General features: G+C 35.7%; 2 protein-coding genes across 2 annotated transcripts in view; one reads left to right on the top strand and one right to left on the bottom strand.

Annotated features, from left to right (window-relative positions):
• Window positions 1-1,231: 1,231 nt before the first annotated feature.
• Window positions 1,232-3,437, top strand: LOC135612325 (NAC domain-containing protein 35-like). The gene is made up of 3 exons (XM_065108474.1): window positions 1,232-1,510; window positions 1,579-1,850; window positions 2,777-3,437. Exons 1-3 carry the CDS (start codon window positions 1,324-1,326, stop codon window positions 3,299-3,301), a joined length of 984 nt encoding a protein of 327 aa, XP_064964546.1. The 5' UTR covers window positions 1,232-1,323; the 3' UTR covers window positions 3,302-3,437.
• A 6,193-nt stretch (window positions 3,438-9,630) lies between these two features.
• Window positions 9,631-14,931, bottom strand: part of LOC104000217 (protease Do-like 10, mitochondrial) — a 7,136-nt gene continuing 1,835 nt past the window's right edge. The window contains exons 3-8 of the mRNA XM_009422202.3: window positions 14,556-14,751; window positions 13,880-14,139; window positions 13,593-13,720; window positions 11,395-11,598; window positions 10,423-10,473; window positions 9,631-10,336 (exon numbers count right to left, since the gene is read on the bottom strand). Of these exons, the coding sequence (XP_009420477.2) occupies window positions 10,091-10,336; window positions 10,423-10,473; window positions 11,395-11,598; window positions 13,593-13,720; window positions 13,880-14,139; window positions 14,556-14,751 (1,085 nt within the window). The 3' untranslated portion in view covers window positions 9,631-10,090. The remainder of the gene's footprint in view (window positions 10,337-10,422; window positions 10,474-11,394; window positions 11,599-13,592; window positions 13,721-13,879; window positions 14,140-14,555; window positions 14,752-14,931) is intronic.

The following is a 14,931-nucleotide window of genomic DNA, read 5'->3' as shown; positions in this document are numbered from 1 at the left end:
CCCTTGATTCATCAATGATCACATGTTAATTTAGCTTGCTGCAGTCTAGTAAAAGTAAAGCACATTTCCATTGAAACCCTCAACCAGATATCTGATTCCAGCATCATCTTTTCCTGCAGTATATGTATACATGACATCCATCAAGCAATTATGTCATGGAGAAACTTGCAAAGTTCTTCTTTCTGTTTCCTCTTAATCCAAGAAAAAGGAGATTACTATTGGCAACCCTAATTCATTGAATACAGTATATATCAAAATTTCTTATAGCATTCCTAACCTAGTCAAGTTTGGATTCTAAAAGTCTTATGAGAAATGAAAAGATAAAATGGTGAAGAAATCTCTCTCTGGCACTCCTTGTGCGCAACTTGTTTTTAGGTCCATTTACTCCAGAAAATGTTGTTTTAAGAAACATACTGAATGCACAGTAATAAGATTCTGAATCGTTGTAACACTTGTGATTTTTAGCTTGTTTTCCAAATGATATTTGTGATAAAAATGATCGATAATAGTCATCAATTATGATGCAATAGTGCTACTTCTGCTGCTCCCTTAATCCAATTTTCCATATAGAATGTACAAATTATACTAACACATTGAATGTTTCACTATGACTGCATCTTTCTTGAAAAATGACATCCAATCTTTTTCCCAAACTTTTGCCAGATCTGTCAAATGTTTTCTGTACTCCAAACGTTTATCTTTTCTTAGATTATTTTGGTGTGATGAACCTGTGATTTACCACCAGAGGTCAAAAACCCAAAACAAAGACTAAAGGATGTGAGAAGAACAATAAAGTCAGAAGGACTACAGGTAACACTGTCCGGAGATAAGTGAAAACTAGTCACGGTCTTCACTTGATCTCATACATATTCTCCCGACAACAACAACTTAATCCACTTGCTATCGGATGAGATCTTGAAAGTGATTCTTTGAGATCTTGTACAGTCTCACGCATGCATGTATACATGGAGTTGAAATCCTTGAGAGCTCAAACCAGCAGCAAAACTTGATGGTGAGAAGACAGTAGAAGGTTTGAGAGAACTGGAGAAGACGAGGAAGCCAATCACCTACCTCAATGTAGCTACCTGCAAGCTGTCATCTTCTTGACATGTCTCCTTCTGATCTTTCACTCCTAAATGCTCCCTCCTTTCTTTTCCTACCCCTTGAGACGTCTACAGAAAGAGACGGTGATTGGTTTGGCAGATTCTAGTGGTAGTGTATAGTAGCAACCATCAGCTTCCCTCCTCTTCCTGCAACTTGCACTCATTTAAGGGGTTGAGCTGAGCGGTGAAGGGGTTTGGTGGTTCCAGATTGAAGCCGGCCATGAGTGGAGATGACGATGGTAAGGATGGGCACGAGCATGATCTCGTCATGCCCGGATTCCGCTTCCATCCCACCGAGGAGGAGCTGTTCGAGTTCTACCTCCGGCGTAAAGTCGAGGGGAAGCGGTTCAACGTGGAGCTCATACCATTCCTCGATCTGTACCGCTACGACCCATGGGAGCTTCCTGGTTCGTCTTCTACCTCGCTATAGCATTCGATCTCTGTGTTCTCCATTTGATCTGATGAACTGATACAGCGTTAGCTGCAATCGGCGAGAAGGAATGGTTCTTCTACGTTCCACGAGATCGCAAGTACCGAAACGGAGATCGGCCGAACCGGGTGACCAGATCAGGATACTGGAAGGCAACCGGTGCGGATCGGATAATCCGAGGCGAGAACCACCGTGGCTCCATCGGATTGAAGAAGACGCTTGTGTTCTACTCCGGAAAGGCTCCCAAGGGCATCAGAACAAGCTGGATCATGAACGAGTACCGGCTGCCGCATGGCGAGACAGTGCAGTGCCTGAGAGTAAGTCTGAGAAGCTCTCTCCTTTGTCGTTGTCTGTTGTGTGTCTTCAAAACAAGATCTATATTTCCCCGTACTGTCGACTCAAACCATGCAGGAATATGGATTTCCTTTTCGACATTCGTCAGTAAAGCACAGCTCTATTTATCAAATATAGCTACTAAAAATGATTTAATGATTATGATTTTGGAAGGAAAAACTGCCTCATTTGCTTCTCCTCTCTTCTCTTTACTTAGTTTTCTATCTGCTTCCTAAAACTCGTATTTTCCTTTGAAAGAAAATAATCCTCGAGCTCAATTCTTCTTTTGTTTCTGTCTTCCTTCTTTATCTGTTCAGGCCTATTTCTTGTCCCCCCCGTCTACTCCATCTCCTCTTTAATTCTCTCGTATTCCAAGTGTAACAAGATCTTAACTCTCTTGAAATGATATATACAATATAATTTCTTTTTTTTCCTGTTTATCTTGAATTAATCCTTCTATGAAATGATTCATCTAATACCTATTTCTCTGCCATGTGGCCTTCCTTTTTTCTCAACAACAGATTGTCCTCTGAATCAAGTTCTTCTTTTTGAGGAATAGTAATTCAAAACTAGAAAGTCTATCTCACTTTCTAACCCTTGTAACGCTATCAACCAAAACCTAGGTTTTGTCGGCCATGGAAGCAGTGGGATGAAGAGGAACAAATAGACCTTCGTTAGATTCTGTTGGAAATTTATTTACGATGTGTATGAGTCAAACTAGTCAGAATTAACATATATCAGATCAGACACCGATCCAATCCAAAAACTCAAGTTCTTATATTGTGAGCCAAACTCAATATCTTCGTTTAAATCTCTCGTGACACACGAATATTTTCTAACCATATCGCTTCTTGTATCAAATTCTTCTCTTCTTGATGTCAAACATGCCAAGCTCAATTTTCTTGTGCAGACTGAGATTTCGCTGTGCCGCGTCTACAAGAGAACTGGTGTAGTAGATCACCTCCAGCTCCCCGGACCACTGGCATCTCGGCCGTCATCCTCTCGAGGGACGGCAAAGCTCTCCTGCCCTCGCCGGCAACTCCCGGGAGTTGATCCTTCACTGACGCTGGTCATGGAGAAGGTGCCGATGCTGCAGGGTGCAACTCCAACCAACTTGTCCTCTCCCATACTATCTACCGTATCCACTGCATCCATGGAAGAAGACAGTGCTCCACTTCACCATTCCAAGAACTCCCTCCTTTCCTCCACAAACTACTCCATGACCACTCCTGAGATCGAGGAGCTCAACAGGTTTGTGAGTTACGACCACAGCTTCATGAGCCCGCCAAATACTCTATCAGTCACGGTGCCTCCACAGCCCCAGTTGGCTCCCCTCAACCAGCACACCATGTCTTTGTCCATGATCTCGGATAAGCTGTGGGAATGGTGGAATCCTCTTCCCGAGATTGGTAAGGATTATTCTGGCTTTAAGTGATTGCTTGCAGGTATATATATATATATATATATATGTGTGTGTACGTAAAATTGTAGGAACACTATGCATGGTATGGGTGAAAACTGGTTGTAGATTTGAGTGTGTACGTAAAAGTATCGACTTGCTTATTGTTTTATGATTGACTCTTGTTTCTTCTGATATGTATCCTCCAGTCTATGAAATATAACTTTTAGATAAAGGTACAAGAACAACAAGGCTAAGGATGGAGTCAAGAGCTTCTTGGACTAGTAAATTTAGGTTACTCTTCTTTGACTTGTTGCACATGAAATGAACATGACATGATTTGTGGAGATGAAAAGAGTCTACTGATCATTCTATAAAGGATTACAAAATGTATATTTCATGAAGAAGGCCATATAGATTGAGTTAGGTGCTATTAACACTATGATATTGAATTAAGCAAGAGGACCTAAGTATAGTTGAGAGATGCTTGTCATTTGATGATGTGCAAATGATCCATAAATCCAAGTAGCCTGAGCCTACTACACTTGCATACAGTTCTTGCATTGATTGGTCGGAGTCTTATTTGAAGCTGTGTGTGTGTGTGTGTTCATGATGAGGACCATTTCTCAAACTTCTTTTGATGACTTTGCTTGAATGATAATCTCCAACATTTTATCATCAGACCCTTGATAAAATTTGAATAAAGCATTTGTTTTCAATTTTTTTTCCTTTGATATTTTGAGTTGTTTCTTACTTCTCTATGTGTTGGTTCAATGGATCATCTTCAAAATCTCTCAAACTTTCATTTGAACACATTACATATATCTTAGTTCTCTTTCGTTGGTGTAAGCACTTGATCTTAAGAAGGCCATAGTGGCTTTGATATTACAATATGAAGGGATCAAGAGATATGGAGTTATAAAACTAAGGGAAATGTATGGACAAGACTACCTTTCTTTATGTCACTCACATGTTCTCACCACATCTCAAATGTTGCATACAACACAGGTTGCATAATATAGCTAATGGCTGCAAGAAAAAAATATCTTAATCAAAAGATCCATCATATTCATCTCCTAGGATAGGATCATTAGGCTGATCATCGTTTGACCATAGTGGTTTTCATTCTTCTGTACTCATAACTGTCGTAATGTATTATCCATAATAGCAAAGAACGAAGGTGCTGAGCAGTTTAGCTCGTAAAGATCTTGATAGATTATCGTAAGGTCCTAATAAATGAGTATATATGTGTATATATGTATATATGTATATATATATATATATATATATATATATATATATAAGAAACATATCCATATTATTTGAATCATTCCTTTGCCCTTCTAGCCAATTACTCTTATACCATTCATCAAAATCATTGTAATTAAACAAGAAACAATCAAACAGCTTATTCGAAAGTAGTTTTACAAACTTATACTAGAAAAAAATATGCCTAGCAGATTTATTATAACGATTAGTCTTTCATCTCAAGAAATGATATGCACTGCTATGTCATTTGGAGTTGAGGTCCAGACCCGTCGATTATCATCAAGTTACCTAATAAGCTTATGAATCTGATGAAAAGAAGCATTTAGAATTTAGAAACATAAGCGTAAGAATAATAGCATGCATCAAATATATTGAATGAGATGTGAATGTCTCATTTTCTAAGACATTTTTCATCTCTGGTTTTATTTCTCATGAGATTTCTCATCTTTCTAAGTATGGCTTTTAACAATTGTAAAGGAAAATGGAATAAGTTTAATTTCTAAGAAAAATTAACCATGCCTTCGTGATACATATTATCCTTACCAATAAAGTCTATCACATTAATCAAGATTGCTACTAAAAAAATTATGATTCATACGAACCAGGAGCAGCTCCTAACACCACATAAAGTTGCTAAAAGAATGTCTGTGAGCCAAACCACATTAGTGTTGATATAATTGTTTTGAATTGGGAACCACAATTACATATCTCTTAATATTTCTCAACTGTTAATCAAACAAAATCATGTGTTACATGATTGAAATTGCTTTGTCTCATATTTAATTGATACACAGGCTAGAAAGTTGAAAGTTTTTTCTTCTTTTGTGTCTAGCTTCATGTAACTTAAATATTATTTTCTCCTCATGAATGCATCTGCTTCATGTAACTTAAAACTATATTGTAATTTGTTTAGAAATATATAAACAAGTGAAACATATTTGAAGTTTCAAATCCATAGAGGTCGACAGTCTTTTTAGACATCTTTACAAAAAACTTATTGTCGACGAGATCTATCGTTTATCGATCTTGAAGCTACGCATTACAAATGGAAAACTGAATCCAAGTTTTATTATCACGATACATTCGAATGGAATAATTAATCTATTAACTTGATGTATCAACCAATAGACTCAAAATACTCAATTATTGTACACCTCCTGAATCCTTATAAACCAATTCAATTATTCTACTTCCGATGTGAGTCTAAGCTGTAAGTATTACCGATCTTTCCGACTTAAAAATTAGCCTAACTAGGGGTGTTATAATTTTTCTACTGAAGGGCTCGCCAAAAATCAAACCCCGCTCACTTGGTAAGGTTTGATGAACTCATCAAACCCAAACATAATCCAAAAACAAAGCTATAGGCCTCTATACCATTTGTTATAACTTGATAGCTGATTCTTTAACCGAGTAGAGTACTTAGACATAAACCATGAGTCCTAAATATGATGCTTGAGCTGATATTAATAATAATATATCCATCAAGTCCTAAATAAATCAATTCAAGTTTTCTCTTACTGATAGAGACTAAATTAGGGGCATTTTATGTGCTCAACATTTTGAGTACATATTTTGATTTTTGATCCTTGAACTTGTGTGATTCAAATCCTAGATGTTTCATTTCCAATATGTGGAAACCTAAATGCTCATAGCGATAGCGTTGATAAATAGTTATCAGCATCCGATTGTGAATCAACAGACATTCAAGAATGGAAAGAAGAAAACTGAAGTGTTGCTCACGAATAACTAACTATTACGAAGAATAATAGACTTAGTTATAGAGGGAATTGAAGTATCATGAGCAAATGGCTATTAGAATTCGTAACTCCATTAGAACTTAAGATTACAAGTATATAAATTTAGCCATCAGGTACGAGTATTATAACACTCCCATCTAAGCCCTATAAATAGGTGAGATGTTGTAGTAAGAGAAGCTCAAGTGTAGAGACTCTTAAAAGAAGAAGAAGAAGAAATAAATTTTCTTTTTTTCGTCTCTTCAATCACTCTTGCTCTTATATCTCTTTCTTTTATTTTCTCATCGATACTAGCATAGAAATCGGCAAAAACAAGAAAGAGAGTGATATGATATATTTTGACAGTCTGAACACGTCACAGTTGACACAACGTCAAGTCAGAGCCCCACGCCACACATCCCGTCCTGGGAGCTCGTACTAAGAAGATATACCACACATCCTATCCCGGGAGCTCAAGGCGGTGCTGTCTGACGCCGCACTGCACGCCCCGGCGCGACGACCAGTCAGAAGGGTCGTCCCATCCCTCGGGGACCAACGGCGACGCCAAATCGATGCGCCCTCAGCCCTCTCGCCAAGGTATAAAACACCTAGCTAGCCTCCGACCAAAGAGGGGGGAAAAAGAGAAAAAAAATAATCCCACTCGTTACTAACTTGCTCGTCGGAGGGGCCATGACTGGGTACCATCCGACGGAGGCCATTTTTATAAGAGAGTGACTACTCATCGACGGTGAAGGACTCGGCATGGAAGCACGATCCGCCCGGCACCAAGGAGTCGTCGATCAGCCCCGATCCCAACCAATGCCAACCAGCATCCCTTCCTGAGAGCTCGGGTACCTCATCATCTGAATCACCCTGCATAAAGCTCCCAACATCGACCCGTGGACCAGGCCGTGCTAACTCACCAACCACGACGCATTTGTTCACTAACAGAGAATACATATACATAGGATATCAATATTCGAAGGGATATGTATGCTAGGTGTGTGGAATTTACTTCAAATGATTATAATAAAATTGCCTAATATTATGATTTACCGAGTGATATTTTATTATAATATATACTCTACAAGAAAAACAAAATAGTATTAATTGAGAATAAAATAAATAAATAATTAAAAAGTATGTTGTAAATCAAATTGAATTTTAACTTGAATTGACTTTTTGATCCTATAATACAATTAATTTGGCTTATGAAATGTACAACAATACGAAGCTGATATACCATAGTGAACACATTCATAGTTTTGCTGATTTAGCTTACGTTATGTAACCTATGGTTGACATTTGGCGAAGCATGTTGTGAACTTTGCGACGCGATGCCGCAATAATTATTGATGCATACCTATGTGAAATGACATTTATGGTAGGATGTCATTCCGAGGTTGACATAACATATCACGTTGACCATTAAATGACACGGACGAGGTGGCAACAAGAGCTTGCTAGACGAGGCAGTGGGGCCCGCCTTGAGGGCACCACCATCGCTTAATATTCATTCCATGTCAAGATCAAATCTCTGACTTTTATGCGTGTTATAGATTCCTTTCCTTCGTTTGGAAGTCAAATTTCTTACTTTATGATCACTTCCTTCGAACCAAATAAAAAGGAAAGAAAAAAAAATTCAGTAGTTATGTAATCAAAGAAAAAACTCCTCGGATTCCCTTTTCATAACCTTCCAAATATCTAATATAATTTTTCATCCAAACCCCTTATGGATCGATCTAAATCTGTCCAACTCTTCCTCATGTTTATTTATAATATTTTTGATTACTTCAATAAAATTCCGTAAGCTTTTTTCAAAAATACTATAAATGTGGCAAAAAAAACCAACTTATATATACAAAATAAAAATTTAAATAATTATTATTTTTAGCTTAAAAATATGAACAACCAAATAGAGACTTCTTATAATATTTTTTTTCTAAATATGCTTACTTATAGTGTTTTTGATAACCAAATAGAACTTTATCAGAGCAAATGCGACTATAGAATTGATTTATCAGAGCAAAAGGACATTTAATTGATGAACAAAACTATGTGCCAACTACAACGTGGATTGTTACTTTGATCAATTGGGCATATTATTCTTACTCCAAATTTATGTGGAAGGTTATGTTAGACCACTAAAACTATATCAAAATCTTATGAATAAATATTTTATATAGCTTAGTTGGAGTGTTACAAACTTGTTATTGTAGTGGTATTATATATAACTCATAGGTTTGGAGATGATTATTGAATATGGGAAATTAAATCTTATCATGTTGGAAGAATTCTAAAAAGTTAAGTTGTAGTAATTATCACAAAGCTTGCCAATTTTCTTTGGTCGATTGATTCTAAGCTCAGGAATTACATGGTTAGTCTCTTCTTAGTCGTCTCATATATCACATAGATTTCATTATATTTCAGCTTAGTAAGTATAGAGAGGTAAAACAATCATGTAAAACTATATCAAAATGATTATAAGAATTATTGACACCTCTACAAAAACATCCTAAGCCTATACAAATGACTCAAAATAAGACATGTAACTTACCAACCTAGATTGAATTTCAAACATTTTTTCTATACCAATTATAATATTTTTTAATAATAATTACAATAATATTCTAGGTCAACTATAATTATAGCATTTTTAAATATAACTACTACATAACTATGGATCTATTTATCCATGGACCGGATAAAGGTCTTTTGATATGTCTTGATATTTTGGAGACGCCACACTCATGGAGTAAAAACAAAAAAGGGAGCACCAATCTAGAAGACTTTACTGAGAATTCATCCAAACTAATTTATGTTAATATTATATTATTTAACAGAGTTCAAGTATATTATTATTCAATTTAGTGTATCGAGAGAAAAAAAAGAAAAAACACTAACTTTTTATGGACAAAGAACTACTTGATGGTCAATTTACAACACAAATATGACATCTTCCACCTTTTATTATACCATTATTGTTCACTTCACTGGTGTTGGCAGATCACCACATTCTCCAACAAAATCTCATAATTAAATGATTTCAGTAGCATTGTCAGGTCATCATATTCTTCAACAAAAATTTCAAAACTAAATGGTGCCTTCTTATTCAAAATAGACCAACAATGGGAGGTTATTATGTGGATTAAGCTTTATACCACACTACTCCAATATTGGAAGTATAAATGATATTGGAAAAGATATATGTACAGCCTTACTTGTCAAGAGAACACAAGAAAATGGTACGAGATAAATCTCTCATCCAAGGATGATAGACTCCCTCAGTCTCAACAATGTGAACCAATTAAACATAGGTTAGTAAATGCTCAAAGGACAATCATTTTTCTCACCTCAAGAGTCTTGCAGAAAAATGTTATATGACTAAAATAAATCTTATAAGTACAGCAGGTAGCTGATACAGATGAATTCTACACTAGAAAGTGGCACAGCTAATTTAGTCATTCTACTTGAAGCCATCAGATTTGTTTGGGATAGTTGGAACTCTCGTAAAACATTTGTTTCTCTAAGAACTAGCATTAGGTACTGCCTTTTATGACAATGTTTCCCCCCACATATGGCACAAAAATACATAGGGCAGAAAAGAATCACTATTTGAATGCTCCCTGAGACATTTCAATCTGATGCACCTTATGTGGTCTGATATCAAATGACCACTTGGTCTGACAAGATTACTTGAAGGGTCATCACATTCAGATCAAATTAGTGACTCTACTTCAAGCTTTTGGATGGAAATCCATTAAATAAATGAAGAAGGAACTAAAAAGTGGTATGCGATGCAATAGCAGTACTGTGGTCAGCATCAACTTGAGCATGCCACCTCAACTTCACCGTTTGTTGCTTGCTCATCGATCAGGTCGTTTGACATTGCTGAAGGTATTCTATGGCGCTTGAGAATTCTGGAGGTAGCAAGCCGCGCATTCTTATAGTTTAAAACAATCACTCTCTCATCATCCAAATCTAATCTTATGCTTTCCTCGGTGCAACCTTCTATAAGCCCACACAGATGCTTTAGATTTTCAACTTCCACATCATTCACCTTCTTTACCTGATTACCATACACAACAGGAACGTTCTTCAACAGATAACGGCAAGAAACACTAAAATCGGATTCCAATTAACTCAAAGTAATACCTGAAATTCTGAAAGCCGCTCGTATCCAGCATTAATATCATCCATTAGGACCTGGAGCAAAAAGAGATATATCAGTCTCCATAGCAAAAGATCAAGGCCAGGGCCACAAAAAGATAACGAAACCATTTCCTACAAACAAGTTTGTTTAGATGCCCACAGTTTGATGATGCAGATTGAAAGGAGTCACAAGAGGATCAAGAAGTTACTTTGAAATCAGAATATCATGCCAAAGTTGGAAATGCAAGATCCTGATCATTTTGGATACAGAAAAAAGGACTGTTTGGAATCTTGATCCAGAAAAATACTGAGTACTGTTTAATTCTTTCTTCAATCACCATTTTATTCTCAGACTCCAAGATTAACGTATTTTACCAAAATAAAATGTCGATGCAAGCAGCACTGGGACCTCAGCACATACTAGGAAGATGTATTATCACAGAAGTGCGATTACTTTCATCACAACTTACCAAAAAAGTTTGATGATTGTATAGTTCATGCAAAGGGAAAAACAGAAGGAAATTGTCTGTATTTTCTTGTTTTGAGGTACATGGAATGCACATCATCTTCCACCACCACTAATGTATACATTACAAATATAAGATACTTCCATTTTTATAGGAAACAATTAAGCTATGGTGCATGCTAAGAGCTCTGGACCTACATCTACGTACTGTCTTAGAAGGAATAAGATCCCTGTGGCTTATAGGACTTATGGAGATATAGGCACCTGGAACCAAAGATTAACAATCAAATTCTTGGATAGTCCAAGCAAGGACAATTAGCCATAAAATAACCGTATAATTATTCGGTCCACTGGCAGTTTTGATGTATTGCCATAGGATTTGCTTGGCTGTATATTGTCATGAAATTTTCAACAGGTTCCCTTGTGTTCAAAAGGATCACAATGTCTAACTGTGTCTGGATGGAATCTGTGCAGTAAACTTTGCAAGTAACAAAATGCTAAAAGCATACCTGAGAAAGGATGACAAGTTGTTCACCTGCCCTTTTAGGCAGTTCACGTAACGCTCGTTCACATAACCGACGTGGTGAAGTGTTATACCAGTCTTCTCCATACTCATGAAGGTAGGGCTGGGTCAATGGAACAAAAACCAGACCAGCAAATATGTAGTAGCTCGGAAGTTTATCAAACTGATGAACTGGAACTAAAGGTTGTAGCTGCATAATCACATGAGCGTACGTGTCAATTCATAATCAAAACAAATGTTCTAGACAACCAACAATAGGATTTCTAATGTGATCAAATTCAAAAGATTTCAGTAAATCTATGTTGAGTCTTTAACTTGTCTAGTCAAGTTGGTTAGATCAAACATCAAAGTGTCTTCTGTTAACATTTGTATTCTGTTCATATCTTTATTTATATATCCGAGAAGGAACTTGATTAGAAAAAAATCTATGTTAATTAGAAAACAGTTATAAAGTTACTGTAATTTTAAAGACTTTATTAGGAAAAAGTTTTCGATGTCCAAGGATTTGTATAGGTTTATTGTATTTGGCTTAAAAGGAAATAGGCTAAAGAAGAAGATGAGGTGATCGTACGAAAGGAAAGCAACATTCTAGTGCAAAAAACTAATGTGTTAGTTTATTTCCTGCATGAAAGTGTCAATACTGATGTAAATTTATATTTAACTTTGTTTTTAAGTAAATGGATAAGATATGATGAAAAGAAATGTTACTTCTTTAATCTTTAGGCTCTCTTTCTCATTAGCATTTCTTCCAACTTTCAGTCTTTATTCCTATATGTAGTTTCTAAACTTCCAATTTTCACTGTGATCTTACAAGTTTATTTATCATTTCATTATATGTGCATTGATTTATTGCATGAGATCTTAGATTTTCACCATGAACTTAGACTCAATCTTATATTTATCAAATTTAGTTGTAATAGATCAAGTTTAAGAATCCTTCAAAAGGACTACTTTTATCTACTTTGCATCTTGAAATAAATATATGCCTTTTAGTGGTATTTGCTTTATTGAGAAGTATGAATCATATACAATGAGATCCATGATAACCATGAAAAGATAAAAAGTACACAAATATACATGTATTAATGTCAAGCACAAGCTCCAAGCAACTGAACTATAATTTGATTCAGCATGATTAAATATGTCGACTCTCTGTTGTTTTTTTTTTATAGAACTTAGCTTATCTAGTATTCAGTTGGTTAGATCTCATATTGTCTTCAAATTTTTTTGGTAATTCAGTTCAAATTTATATTTCTATATTAGAGGAGAGATTTGATTAGATTAAACAATATATTTTTAGAAAAAATATAAAGTTACTACAATTTTTGGGATCTCATAAGAAAAAAGTTTTGGATTCCTAGAATGTGCTTAGGTTCACAATTTGGAGTCTCAGAGAGAGTGAACATATCTGGAGATAAAATGATGCAAAGATAAAAAGGAAATAAAGGATCTGATAGGATTTACATTAATTTTTTCCTTTCTGAAAGAATCAAATTTTATGAATTTATGTAAGTATATTGTTTTCAATTTATGAAAAATACTTCTTTAGGCTTGATGGCCTTAGATCCCTTCCTCCTCTTTTTCTCATCAGTACACTTTCCAACCAGTATACCTTAGACAATTTGCAGATTCTACCTGTTAGCTAATCTTATAAATTGTCATTTCTGCAATGTCCATTAGTTTGTTACAATGAGTGTAGTTTTGGAATATCATGACTCTCTATCAGTGTTATGTCATAACAAGGTCTACTGTTACTCAAGTCTAGACAAAGTGAAAGTAAATAAAGTTGTGTTAGGGCCATTGAGCTAATGAACAACGCATAAAATGTATTTAACATTATCAAGAGCCTATATTAAAATACATAGTCAATGGTTAAATGAAAATTAGAACTTCTAGATTACCAGTTTTGCTATAAATATTTCCATTCCACTATTGGAGATCAGCCTTAACAAAAATGACTTGGTGTAAAACTACTAGTTAAAGATGTTTGTAGTTCTTTTTCCTTCCACAAGTTTACATTTTTGTGATTGTATATCCCTTAAGGCTGGTTTAGAAATACTTTTAAGTTCATTGTCAAATTTGTCATCTAGAACAACTATAATTATTATTATGTCCTCTACACTACATGCAATGTAAAGCTGCCAATACATTACTACTGCAAAGTATACTGGTAACTGAACTCACAGGTCGAAGAGAAATGCTGAATTCCTGCTCTATGCCATCTCTCAATAGACTGAGAATAGCAGTTTCCCCAGGCTTCTTCATAGACACTAGATGATCGAAAGTTATTCTCTCCCTGTTACGGAATGGTACTGCAAAACACACATCATATCCAGTAAATTCCCATGGATCCAGACCACCCATTGCAACTAGAGACCATACTTGCATCTATCTAATTTTGTTCTAGAGAAGAAAAATGGCATGAGAATAAAGCTTGGGCTATTTGATAAGATAAAAGGCGCCAAACTTACCGCTTCCATCATTGGCTATTGGCACTCCATCAAATGCAAGAATAATATCATCTTTCTTTAGCACGTTATGAGCATCTGAAAGAGGATTAATTTTGTTAACAAGAACACCTGTCATTTCTGGTCGCATATGGAAGTGTTCCCTTAGTTGAACATTTTCAGTAGACTGGCATGATAAACCAAGGGAGCAAAATCCCACATATTTGCCTTTGTCTTCCACTCCAGCGATAAAGTGTTTTATTATTGGAACAGGAATAATGTATCTGCAAAAGATATATGGAGCAAGGATAATGATATAAACTTTTCTGTGTAAGTAATTTGAAATAGTCCTCTTAGTTTATAGAAGAACAACTTGCTCCATATTAAAGTGCAGTAAACTAGCCCTTATGTTTCTTTGGTCATAAACTTGCAGTAAACCATCTGATCAAACGACAAGAGAATTAGTAGACATTTCAGAGTGTATTAGCATAATAAATTTAATTGTTAAGAAGATAGTAGTATGAAAATTTGTTCGCACCAAGACTCACTAAAAAAGTTATCAACAAAAAAACAAATTTGTGGTACTCATTTTCATGATTAATAGGAAATGTTTTATCTTCCCTACATTTGAAGTATCTAACATCCTTCTTGCAATGGGAACAAGATGTCAAGAACAAGTTAATAGCTCAATAGAACTCACCCAATGTTTTCTGCACCTGAAAGGTTTTGAAAAGCCACTCCAGCAACCTTGTCACCCATGATTGCAGGCCCCCCACTGTTTCCTGGGTTAATAGCTGCATCAATCTGTATGGCCATGAGCTGGGCAGCACCATGAACATACTGTGTTGGTTCAACTCTAGAGACAACTCCTTTGGTAACAGAAATGTTGTCTCCACCTGCACCAAGAAGGAAGCATTTTCATCCACAACACAGATTAATGTTTTCTTAATACCCCACCCAGAAACTACATAGAGAAAGTCTAAAATTGTTTCTATGGGAACAACATGCTAGTTTTTCTTACCGTCCAAACTGTCTTAATTTACTATAGTAAAAGTGCAATAAATACAAATGCGAAG

The sequence above is a fragment of the Musa acuminata genome, chromosome BXJ1-2 (genome assembly GCF_036884655.1).
Source record: "Musa acuminata AAA Group cultivar baxijiao chromosome BXJ1-2, Cavendish_Baxijiao_AAA, whole genome shotgun sequence".
Classification (NCBI taxonomy): domain Eukaryota; kingdom Viridiplantae; phylum Streptophyta; class Magnoliopsida; order Zingiberales; family Musaceae; genus Musa; species Musa acuminata.
The sequence above is the reverse complement of the archived record's forward strand: the minus strand, read 5'-3'. Positions and strand labels throughout refer to the sequence as shown.